At 43.1% G+C, this 11541-nt stretch overlaps 3 protein-coding genes across 3 annotated transcripts; 1 reads left to right on the top strand and 2 right to left on the bottom strand.

Annotated features, from left to right (window-relative positions):
* Positions 1-375: 375 nt before the first annotated feature.
* On the bottom strand, positions 376-3659 carry EAE98_001896 (uncharacterized protein; the record flags this gene model as incomplete). Its single annotated transcript, XM_038949515.1, has 2 exons — positions 376-2518; positions 2569-3659. 2 exons carry the CDS (start codon positions 3657-3659, stop codon positions 376-378), a joined length of 3234 nt encoding a protein of 1077 aa, XP_038814500.1.
* A 3451-nt stretch (positions 3660-7110) lies between these two features.
* Positions 7111-8184, top strand: EAE98_001895 (uncharacterized protein; the record flags this gene model as incomplete). Its single annotated transcript, XM_038949514.1, has 3 exons — positions 7111-7223; positions 7345-7659; positions 7737-8184. The coding sequence occupies 3 exons, from the start codon at positions 7111-7113 to the stop codon at positions 8182-8184; spliced, it is 876 nt and encodes a 291-aa protein (XP_038814499.1).
* A 775-nt stretch (positions 8185-8959) lies between these two features.
* On the bottom strand, positions 8960-10003 carry EAE98_001894 (uncharacterized protein; the record flags this gene model as incomplete). The annotated part of the gene is made up of 1 exon (XM_038949513.1): positions 8960-10003. One exon carries the CDS (start codon positions 10001-10003, stop codon positions 8960-8962), a length of 1044 nt encoding a protein of 347 aa, XP_038814498.1.
* Between the last annotated feature and the right edge of the window lie 1538 nt (positions 10004-11541).

Here is an 11541-nt window from a genome sequence, read left to right as displayed (position 1 = left end):
CCAACATCTTGTCTGGTGTCTAACATATACGACTCATTTTCACTCCATCAACTCCTTATTTTTAAGAAAAATAGAAACCAGAAGTACCCAGTCCTTCCCAGTCCTTCCGTACAGCCCTCGTGAGAAGTTTTCTCCGTTTTCCGTTTGCCCTAGAAAGAACCGATCCCTTAAGCAAACCAACCGACCGATCTCCCATATCACCCAGCCAAGAATATGTTTGTTCCAATACCCATCCATACCTAAATGCAAAACAGACTGGCAATATACTACGTAGAAATCCAAGTCCAATCCAAACTCCAAATGCAGAATTATGTAATTTTCTCCATGTGTCTATTCACAACCACCTCAAGTAAGAGTGATAAGTTCGATACTTGATCAATGCCCACTCATACCACCACCTCCATTTACTCCACCCATATTCATACCCATCATACCCTGACCACCCATTCTCATTTCGAAATCTCCTCCAACAGAATTGCCTCCAAATGCATCATCGTTCATTCCGTCCACATTGACAGGAGGCGGACTCAGATTAAAAGGCGGAAACCATGCGTTAGGCATTCCATTCTCAAGACCCAGCATATCATACCCATTTCCCATTCCGCCCAACCCAATATCTCCCCAATTCAGCATTGATCCATCGCCATTGTGATTCGTGCCTGGTGTACCACTATTGCTCATACTACCATTCATACTATTGCCGTTCATGACACCACCATGCAAACCATTGCCATTCAAAGCCGAGTGATCCATTGTCGCGTAATCGAATCCTAAAACGTCATTGAGTTGCCGCGGGCCTATATTGTGTGGTTGTTGCGATCGTTGCGACCGCATGAGAAGGTCGTGATGATTAACATACTGCGGTGGCGGATAGAGAGCAGCTGGCGACATAATACTTTGGTTATATGAATTTTGAGGTGCTTGCTGAGATGTCATCTGTGGATGTGATGACGATGGGGTCGATAACTGCATTCCTTGATGTGAAGCTTGCATATCAGAAGGCATGGCTTGCATGGTATCCAGCTGTGGGGGACGTGAAGGCTGTGATGTAGATTGGGTTCTTTTGACCTTTTGCTTTGTCGGCTTGGAATTTGATTGTTGTTTGGGGGAGGGAGTGGGTAAATCCTTGACGTAGTTCGCCACAGTCTTCAAGTCCGACTTTTGTTCGAGAACAGCATCATCCCCCTTCTCTTTCTTGACAGCTGCAGCAGGATCTTCAAAGTCAGACTGCGATACACCATGTGGGAATTTATCAAACCAATCGCCGTATTGGGGAATGCTTGATCTCGAGTCGTTACTTGAACCAGCAATAACTTTGTCTGCACATGTTTTGTAATGACTTCTGAGAGTTTCAGATAACGAGTGAAACATGCCCCAGTGCTTCTTCATCATTGTTATGTATCTCAGAGTTATTGTAAGATGCTTCCTAGAAGATTCTTCCAAACTAGGATTCCCCGAAAAGATACCAAGGACTAAATGCATACTGGCCGAGAATGCACAATACCCAACGAAAGGCGCAGTGAGAGACAAAGATTTTCCGTCATCGATAAGTTCAGCGATGCGACCGGCTGCTTCTATCGATTTGGACTCTATTTTAGTTAGAAATTCTTTGGGAGCATCGGATCGAGGTCCACTCCGTTCTAAAAGTACCGGATAGTGATAGAGAAATAAATTAGATTGTTCAATGACAATGTAGAGCAATATGAACTGATTTGCTAGTCCCTCGGATCGATGTGAACTAAGATTTTCAGCATTATATACCATCTCTTTCGGCATAGCGTCTTTAAAATCCTTCAATTTCTTGACTAGGCTAGGGTACTTCGATTCCGGTGACCATATAGGATATGGATCTTTGTCGATACCACCTTGATTGAAATGAGTGACAATATTAGAATACAGTGCAATTGATCGAATCACATATGCTGCTACACCTAAATTTTGTTTTGGGCTGGCCAATTTTGAACCACTAGGCGTGCTCTGATGTGCAACCTCCCCGTGGAGACTTTCTGTTAATCCTGGAATGTCGAGCAGAAACATGTTCTCCTTCACAGGCAACTGAATCTCAAGAGTTTCTTCTTTGATAAAAGTTGGTCGACCAGTTCCAGAAGATTCAAACCTATCCATGAGAAAGCATGCCCACATTGTTCGTCTTCGGATTTCCCTATCGATGAAGCTGAGTTTCACCGCATGGCCTTTCTCATCAAGCTTCGGTTTTTGAGGGTCGTAGTCAAGATCTTTGTGTAGTTGTAAAGCATATGCCATCCGGAAAGCTTGCCCTGCCAATGCCCAGCTTCTACCGCCGTGACAAGTTCCAAACTCATGAAACCCCAATATAAGCAAGCACGTCAAAATTGTGATATTTGGAAAGTCGTATCGTTTCAAAACAATATCACGAGCTTCAGAGGCCCACTCTTCCCCTTTTAAAAAGGGCGGCGCTGTAGTCAATTCAACATGATCGGAAAATCGAGCTGCGCAAGCACAGACGGCTAACACTAGGACAGGAGGAAGTGCTTCGGACCTACAAATTTTGTTAGTATTCAAAATTAGATTGTTTGTGTCAAAACTGACTTTAATTTCATCATGAAGCTTGGCTTGTGTAGTAAGTGATACGTCTGGCCATAAATCTTTTCGAAGAATACCTCGGCCAGGTGCTCTTGAAGCTCTCGCGAAGGTAGCTTTTCTTTGCCATCTTTCAGGAGTTTGCTTTCTGCGTCCTCCTGTGCTGATACAACCTTGGATTTCAAAACCGCTTTCCCATTCTCCTTTGAAAGCTTTATTGCCGACTTCGACCAATCATTCAAATCTGGCCCGAATGCTTCTTCTGCCGGTCGCTTTTTTGCAGCAGAAGTTTTAGATGGTAGCGTTCCCGGAATTGGAGGCTTAACATTAGCTCTTGCTACTGTAAGCGTGCCACTTTGTTCTTTTTGTTCTTCCTTTGGCATAGTATTCATGATGCGCGTTTCCATTCGCTTTATCCTCTTGTCAAGCATTGCCATGTAATCCGTCCTTGGCGTCGCTTTTTTTGTCGTGACCTTGTACACACAAGGAATTTTCGACCTGGTGCAATTGACACATGCGGGCTTCTCTCCTGAACAACGAATCTTTTTTCTTCGGCATGCTGTGCAAGCCAGTGGCAATCTTTTTCGCTCTTTACCTGCTTTGGTTTTGAGTTCGGTCCACGCAGGTGCTAATTCAGGTTTGTCCTTTCCTTTCTCTTCACTGCCATCCCCAGAACCTCCTGTATTCATTTTGAGATCATCCACCATAGGGGTATCGCCTTGGTGAAGATTTCCTACCATTCGACTGCTTGTGGGACTTGCTTCATCTGACCCCCCACTAAAGCTAGGATGCCGAGCCGTTGGTCCAGATATGCTACCATAACCATTTCGACGCATGGGAGGTATAGATGATATGGAATCTCGATGTTCGGTAGAATTCGCGAGATTAAATGGATCTGAAGTGCCATCCAGCTTCAGCTCACCTGGAGTTACGGTATTCTCCCCGAATACGTAGGGAAACTCGTATTCTTCAAGATTAGGCGTTCCTAATACATCAAGGGGCGGGGTATCCTGTGCTAACAGTTGATGAGAGTGATTTGCATTCTGATAATCAGAGGCATTCTGCGCCTGAAAGTTTTGATGTTGACCCGAGGGCATCATTTCTGTGAGCGCCTTCTGAGATCCTATTACTTGCTGTGTAATGCCTGTCTCACAGAACCATATACATTTATTGTTCCAGACCCCTAATCTGCCTAAACACCACCACTTCTAATAGTTCTGTGAACCCTAAGTCTTTGAGCAGTCCGCGAATTTATCATGTACTCATGTGTGTTTCAATCGCAATAAATCGCAACTTTAAAACTCGGATGATCGGTAGGTTCGGATGACGTCGATGTGAGTGTGAGTGCTTTGATGAGCAGCTAATAAGTTTGCAGCTGTGAAACAGTTCGAACTTCGCGACTGAGTGAGATTGGGTGAATTTGGTATGTAGAACTGAGTTGAGCTACGGCTCTCATTTCAAAAATTGAGGAATTGATCTTGAAGCATGCGGATAAGGTACTTGTAAGGTAGGGGTTGCAGTCGCACAGCAATCACGAAATTTAACAGGTAGAGAGGAACTACCTAGGTATAATGACAAAGGTGTAGGAATCTATGTCCCTCCTAGTACGGAAACTACTACCCAGTAGGTAAATGGAAGAGAGTAAGCCAAAAGTACAACTACTGGGATGACCGATGTGCCGCTTTGAGAATGATTTTGGTCCGGGTATTTTAGTATCCAGACCGTGCACAAAAATTCCCCTTCTTTGAGCATGAGAATCAGATGCTGCTTTTATGTTTGGTCTATTCATTGAGATATATATATACATATATATTCATACATATGGTGATGTATTCATCTACAAACTGAAATCTATATCATATATATTCTATATACTCTATTCCAAAGCTTGTTTAAGTGCTTGCTGGGAAGGAAGACATATGTGATATACACCGACCATGAAGCTTGATCTACCTGATAGGTTTGATGTCCAAAGAAAGTTCTTTGGAAAGGATGCAGTCCGTATATTTGTCTTGGCTGAAATGCTTCAATAGATTTCTTGGTTTTACAGTGTCACCAGTTCCTTTACCCCAATCATGAAGCAAAGATGCAGCATGTATGAAGTGATAACTAGGTTATTGACTCAGTTTGCAGGAAGGAGATATCTCGTGGGATGTCGTCTTGCAGGGACTTTAGCCATTGCTCTCCAGTAACAATCATGTTCACCCCCCCAAACTATCTGCAATGGCATGCTCAGTCTTTATACTCGGCGCACTATGATTATCTGTACGTTTGAACTTTGACCACAAAAGGAATCAACACTATGTTGGAACTTAAGATCCCGGAATACCCACAAGTTTAAATTTCGATGATCTTCAAAAAGCAGCCTCCAAGTTCAGCTGTTTTCCTCGGAGTATGGTAACATACCCCACGTGCGAAAGTCTCTCAGATTGTCTTTGGCCATACTTCAGATACGAGCGTCGGGCACAGCTTGATACATTTGACTGTTGTACAAGGTGGGAACTCCAAAGTCGGGGAGGTAATAAGTTGGGGTCCAATGGCTTGTAGTTAACGGCGATTCACAAGTATAATCCCGAAAGTGTGCTACAAAATAATACTGTGGTCGGATTCACAACCCTATCTCAGAAGAAAATCGCGGGGTCGACGCCTAAATTCATCCAAATTATCCAATCAAGCGGAATATGCATACCCTGACTTCCGGAAATCCTTGGTGAGAATTAATCTATATCGGAGTATTATACGCAGGGAGCATTTCCTGCCACTTTAAATTGGGAGACAGGTTCTGTTCGTGTCATGTCAAAACTGATAGCTTTTTTCGATGTCACTTCGTAGCGGTGATGTTCAAGGTATTCGATGAAGGCTCAAGTTTTCATTATCGATTTCCAAGGTTTGACATTTTATCAATTAAAATGTCTAAAATTTACATACAAAGTATTGTGGTGGGGTATGGTCTAGGCGGTCCAAGTAAGGTTAGTCGAGCTCAAGTGTTCATGCGGCGATGCTAACGGCCAAGAATACGACACTGTTGATATGATTGGCTGTTCCTGTAGCTTCTGTTTTCCAAATAGTAATATCACCAAAGCCATTGGGCGAGTTCCCATCGGATATTCTCACAACTCTCGAATCTAGAACGCCGAAAACTGTTAATATTATCATCAATCACAACTCGACTCTACTCGATAAGCAGCGACGAGAAACAAGTCAGATGATGTTGAGCACAACCCAAAAGTAAAGGTTCTTGCATAGATAACTTGGAACTCTTTTAGAATCGGCAACCAGTGCCGGAGCTAAACCCCATATCTGCAAGCCTGGCTCGCCTGGGAACGTTTTGCAGCCATCAATTTGATGCAGAAACATTAAACTTTGAAATTCATAAGCATTTGTCACCAATCTCCATCAAAACACACGGGGAATCAGCCGCACAACCGTTCATCTCGAACAGGTACAGGTATCAAACCAGGATAATCATTTGAGCAACACAATATTTGCTGTTTGAGAGTCGAGACTCACGACTCACGAGTCAGACAAATACCGAAACACACCCGGCATCAAAATCAAGGCTGATGGGACGGATGTGATGCCAAGATGCTAGATGACTGCATTGAAAACTATCCCCTTAGGTGCCAACTACGGCCGGCTTCGCAGGTACCGGCGCCTGGGAGAACGGAGAAACGAACATCTCAAATCATATATTGATGACAGTTGAATGTCAATACTTTATAATAATGCTAGTTCTTTTTTAAAGCATAAAGTATAAGTTATATACACTAAATTCAAGTTGATATACACAATTGTGTTACTTTTATTATTTGAAATGACAATTATCCGATGTGACATCGAATATTGAAAGCAGTACCGGCACTCGAGTACGATATACATCCTCGATACCCCAGCTTTTTCGTGCTGCTGGAGACAAAACAGAGTCGCAACAACTATGGAGATAAAACAGGGACTCGAATACTTTCGCCTCACGCACATCTGCAGATCAATTTTCTTCCCTTGCCCAACATCACTAATCCCCAGCAAAACCCAAATATCACATTCGTAGAAAAATCCCTCTATCGCGATATCCGTAGCTTGTTAAAACCCCCAGCTCCAGCGTCACCACTACATTCCTCATGAAAACAACTTCTATCTTGTGAAAACTCATGATGCTTCAACTTTTAATCGCGGAACTATCCCGCACGAGTACGAGAGAAAAAATGCTGGGAATTTGATCTATCTGCCTACGACGTACCTACCTAGTACCTAGGTAGATATCCCGTGGAAAAAGCTTAGCTGCTGCTACGATACAACTATCAAAAATCGAAATGTCTTATCGATTCTTATCGGCTCACTAGCGCAACCTCGGTTCCCCGGGTTCTCCGCTTATGCTTATCCGAGAGTACAATATGTATGTTGGTCTGGACTGATATATCAGATAACATTCATTGTATCACCTCAATTCATATTGCTTTTGATATATTTCTCGCGCTTTGGGTTGTAGGGTATAGGTTTATGCGATTGTTTGAGTAACCTTTAGAGCGAAGATTGGAAAACGCACAAGAAAAGATGTCTAGTTACGACACGCAACTCCATGACTTTGGGTCTCTTTTTTCGCTAAAGGGGAAGATCGCGGTGGTTACTGGGGGATCGAGAGGATTGGGATTACATGCTGCTTCTGCGTGAGTAATTCCGTTTCTTTGATGGCGGGAGAAAAGTTTTCCATCCGGGGGATTCATTGACACTCGTCATTTATCAATCATTGCACCCCCTTCCAGCCACTAACTCCCGCTCTACTCTTAGTTTCCTCCAAGCCGGCTGCTCCCTCGTCTACATCACATCCCGAAAAGCTTCCGCCTGCGAAGCCGCGGTCTCAACTCTCAATTCCCTTCCCAATCTCTCTCCGGGCGCAAAAGCCATTTCCGTCCCCGCAGACATATCAACTATTGAAGGTATCCAGCATCTGGTATCCGAAGTATCCAAAACCACAGATCATATCGATATCTTGTTTGCAAATGCGGGAGCCACGTGGGGAGAAAAATTCGATACCCATCCCGATGATGCGTTTGCGAAAGTGATGAATCTAAACGTCAAGAGTGTTTTTGGAACTGTGAGATTGTACGTACCCCATCTTCCCTTCTTTCTCCCAAGCCCTCCTCAATACAAATTCAATCAATCCGCTAACGAACCCCCAGATTCGCACCTCTCCTTCAAGCGCGCGCCAGCGCTTCAGAACCCTCCCGCGTAATTGTAACGGCCTCCGTCGCCGGTCTCGCCGTCGCTCTCCCAGGTCCCAACTCCGCAATCGGATATTCTGCTTCTAAAGCTGCGGCAATCCATCTCACCAAGAATCTCGCTGTCGAACTCGGTCCCCGTCATATTCTTTGCAATGCCATTTCTCCCGGATTCTTTCCATCGAAAATGGCCAATGCGCTTATGGAGTCTAAAGGGGGAGTTGCGAAGCTGGCTAAAGCAGTTCCGGATAGGAGATTGGGGAAACCGGAGGATATTGCTGGCGCGGTGGTCTTCTTGGCTAGTAGGGCAGGAAGCCATGTTAACGGGGCTAACTTGGTGGTTGATGGGGGGGAAGTGTTAAGTAGAGGTGAAGCAATTGACGAGGGTGGGGAGAAAGCGAAACTTTAGGTTGGGAGCTTCAGATTTGTGGTTTGCAATTTGAATATTAGAACTCGCATTTAGAGCACTGGGACATACCTTGAAGTGTTGGGTTGATGCAATATATCTATAAGTATATAGCGTTTGAACAAAAAGTAGGCAGTTCATTTCAAGTAGAATATAAATTTGGATAAAGAAATAAACTACGAGTAGTAACACCAGAATGCAAACAAAACCCGACATAAAAAGGCTACCAACTGTCATGTCTTGCTCATAATGGGTATCCGATTCATGAAAGTTATGCCAAAGAAAAATCTCCGCCAAAAAGAAATAAGGAAAGTCGTGACCCAGTGTTGAAAAGAAAAGTGAAACATGTATGTATGGATCTACATATGTAAGATAGCGAGGTCCGATCTTCCAACATGTAAATTTTTTAACAGAAACTTGACATCTTCAAATAGTGAAATTAGATTCGTATTAAATCGATGCCCTGCATCAGAAAAGACGAGGTAATAGAAGGAGGACAAGTTGCTGGTGTCTCTCTTTAGGGCGGAGGCATGAGAGGTGTTGATGTTGCCAAGAATGGAAATATTGTTGAAATAGATAATTCTTGCTTGACACTCTCAATCAGTTCGGAGAACAGAACTAGATGATAGTATGAGATAGAGCTATCAGCTTGCTCTCAACGAGGTAGGTCGTGTTCTCGCAGCGTATCGCATGGATGGAAGCTGTAAATCGCTATGTAAATTGGTCATCGGAGTTCAGGTCGGTATTTCCATGCCCCTACTTGAATATATGGCGTTCTTTAAAGCTTTGACGAATGCTCTGGCTCAGAAGTAATCTGGACTCTAACATCAGTATCCAAGAAAGCATCTAATCTCCTTATCTCATCTGCATCCTCGTCTCTCTCCTCCATTACAACTCGATTAATGGCACCATCGTCCCATGCGATACCGTGCCAAAGTAATACCCCCAAATCTCTCGCAAGTTGAACTGTTCTCATCACTTCATCTTGTTTCAACTCAGGGATCAAAGTAACGAGTTCGATCCAGAAAATATTTCGCAGATATGTCGCATCGGCATGGTAACGAAAGCCGATGGGCGTAAGTTCACCGAGAATCTCTTCGAGTCCATAGAAACAGGATCCAAATGGTAGAGGTTCGGCTTCTGCCCAGTCAACAAGTCCAGTAAGGTGGTGCGTAAGGGGGTTGATCATGATATTGCTTGGAATTATGTCGCCGTGAGTTAGTACCCATGGCATAGATTCAACGAATCGCATATCTCTGCGAATTCTTTTAGCTAATGGCTGGAATCGGATTGGTAGATTCTTGCATAGTAATTCAAGACGAGATAGTAATGATGATCCTACAATACCACGCGGAAGAGATACACAATCTTTTCGATGCCATCCTACTGCTAGAAATGCGGCGAAATCTCTACATAGAATTGCTCGAGTATCGGTATTGATAGCTAGAGATGTGTTGCTTGCTCGGAAATCTTTAAATGAGACACCAGGTAATCGGTTCATCGAATATACCAACAATCCGGATTTCGGGAGACTGGTAACATAAGTGATTCGAGGGCAAAACTTCCCGTATATCTCTCGTGCAGCATGAGTTGTCATGAGATTCAATCGATATTTATCAGGTCGAAATTGAATAACGATATCGTCTCCCACCAAAAAAGTCAGCGAGCAATATCCTTGACATGCAGGCTCCTCGATATTCTTCCCTGGGAAAGCATTCTTAACGAATTCATAACAAGTAAGTTGGTCTCCTTGATCAAGTCCATTGCGAAGGTAGAAATTATCAGCCAGAGTCAAAAGATCCGCCGTCTGCTTGACAGACATATTGATTGTGCATGATGATACTTCATATATGTATCCACGATCGTTTGTCTTATCAAATTGTAACACCAGAGTTCTGTCAAACTCCAAGAAAGTGGCACGGCTAAGGACATGAACCCCGCCTTCGTCACTTTATCTGGTGACTTGCAGTGAGATGAGACATGAGACATTTTTGTGTTACGAAACTCACATTTCTCCAACCACTTGAAAGAGTGTGGTAACATATTCTTCATAAAGTAACACAAATTTGATCGATCCCTTGAGTCGAGTCCGTAAATCATTTCCGAGAAATACAGAATTCGAGGTAAGGAGCTGAGAAATGATTAACATAACATTGATACATCCACTAGAGATACTTGTACAGATAATCTGCAGAAATTACAAACGGGAACTAATGATGACTAGTACGAAGTAATCCACATCATACCATAATCTTACCACATACACATACATACATACACATATACACATACATACACACACACACACACCTCGAGCACGCCAGTGACCACTTTCTCTCGATAGATTCGTCTCGTATGAAAAATGCATCTCTCGAGTCAAAACATCTCCCTAATGATATTTATCGCATCAACGCCAAGTGGTTGAGAAATAACTCTTGATCATGTCAAGGCACAACGGTGAAGAAAAGAGTCTCAACGCACTGTTCATGTAAAGCCACCTCGGGTCCACAACATACAAAATGGAGTTGTTTTATACCATTCATCCAATGAAATATGCTCTGACATGGCAAAATTCATTAAGCTGGCTTGACGAATCAAGTTCCTCAAAATTTCTCAAAATTCTCCATAATCCTTGAATGAAATCATTTGTAAGGCTGGCTGGGCTGGCACGGTGAGATTGGCAGCTGTTATTTCATCCATAGAAAGAGGCGGAAGAAAGAGACCAGCACATAAGAAATTTGATCAACCACCTACTAGGTAATCAACCTCAACACCATCTTGATCGACCTAACATTTATCCAGAACAGCAAAAATTGTATTTCTTCAATACTCCATTTGTTACAAGCTACACCCTCCATCAAAATGATGTCGGAGGCTTGAGAATAACGGCAAATCGGTGCTGAAAAGAGAGCCATATCTGTGATGAGTGTCACTGCAACGTTCTTGAGAGATGGCTGAAAATAAGTTGTGATACATTCTGTTGCATCAAGCGAATACTGATCGAGAAATCAATACATACACGGGCGAAGGGGAAAAAGGAAAGAGGAGAAAAGAGGCTTGCTCCTTCTACTTTTGTATAAATTATTTGTTTTTCACTCCTCACATCTAGTTTCTAGGAACTCAAGAGTTTGGTACGAAGTGATTCTTCATTACGCATCTGAGATTCAATTTGGGAAAGAGCATCAGATCACCCATTCTCTACTATTGATATACATATATATATATATACCCTTTGAGAATATCGGTATGAATCCATTCTTTTCTATCATACGTCCTCCTGGTTTCATACCACTAAACAGTCCTTCAGTCCTTCCGAGAACATTACAGTCTCTTCACCGTTATCACGTTACACGAAACAAC

This window comes from Botrytis deweyae (genome assembly GCF_014898535.1).
Source record: "Botrytis deweyae strain B1 chromosome Unknown BDEW_003, whole genome shotgun sequence".
In the NCBI taxonomy this organism is placed as follows: Eukaryota; Fungi; Ascomycota; class Leotiomycetes; order Helotiales; family Sclerotiniaceae; genus Botrytis; species Botrytis deweyae.
This window is presented reverse-complemented; position numbering and strand designations above follow the sequence as displayed.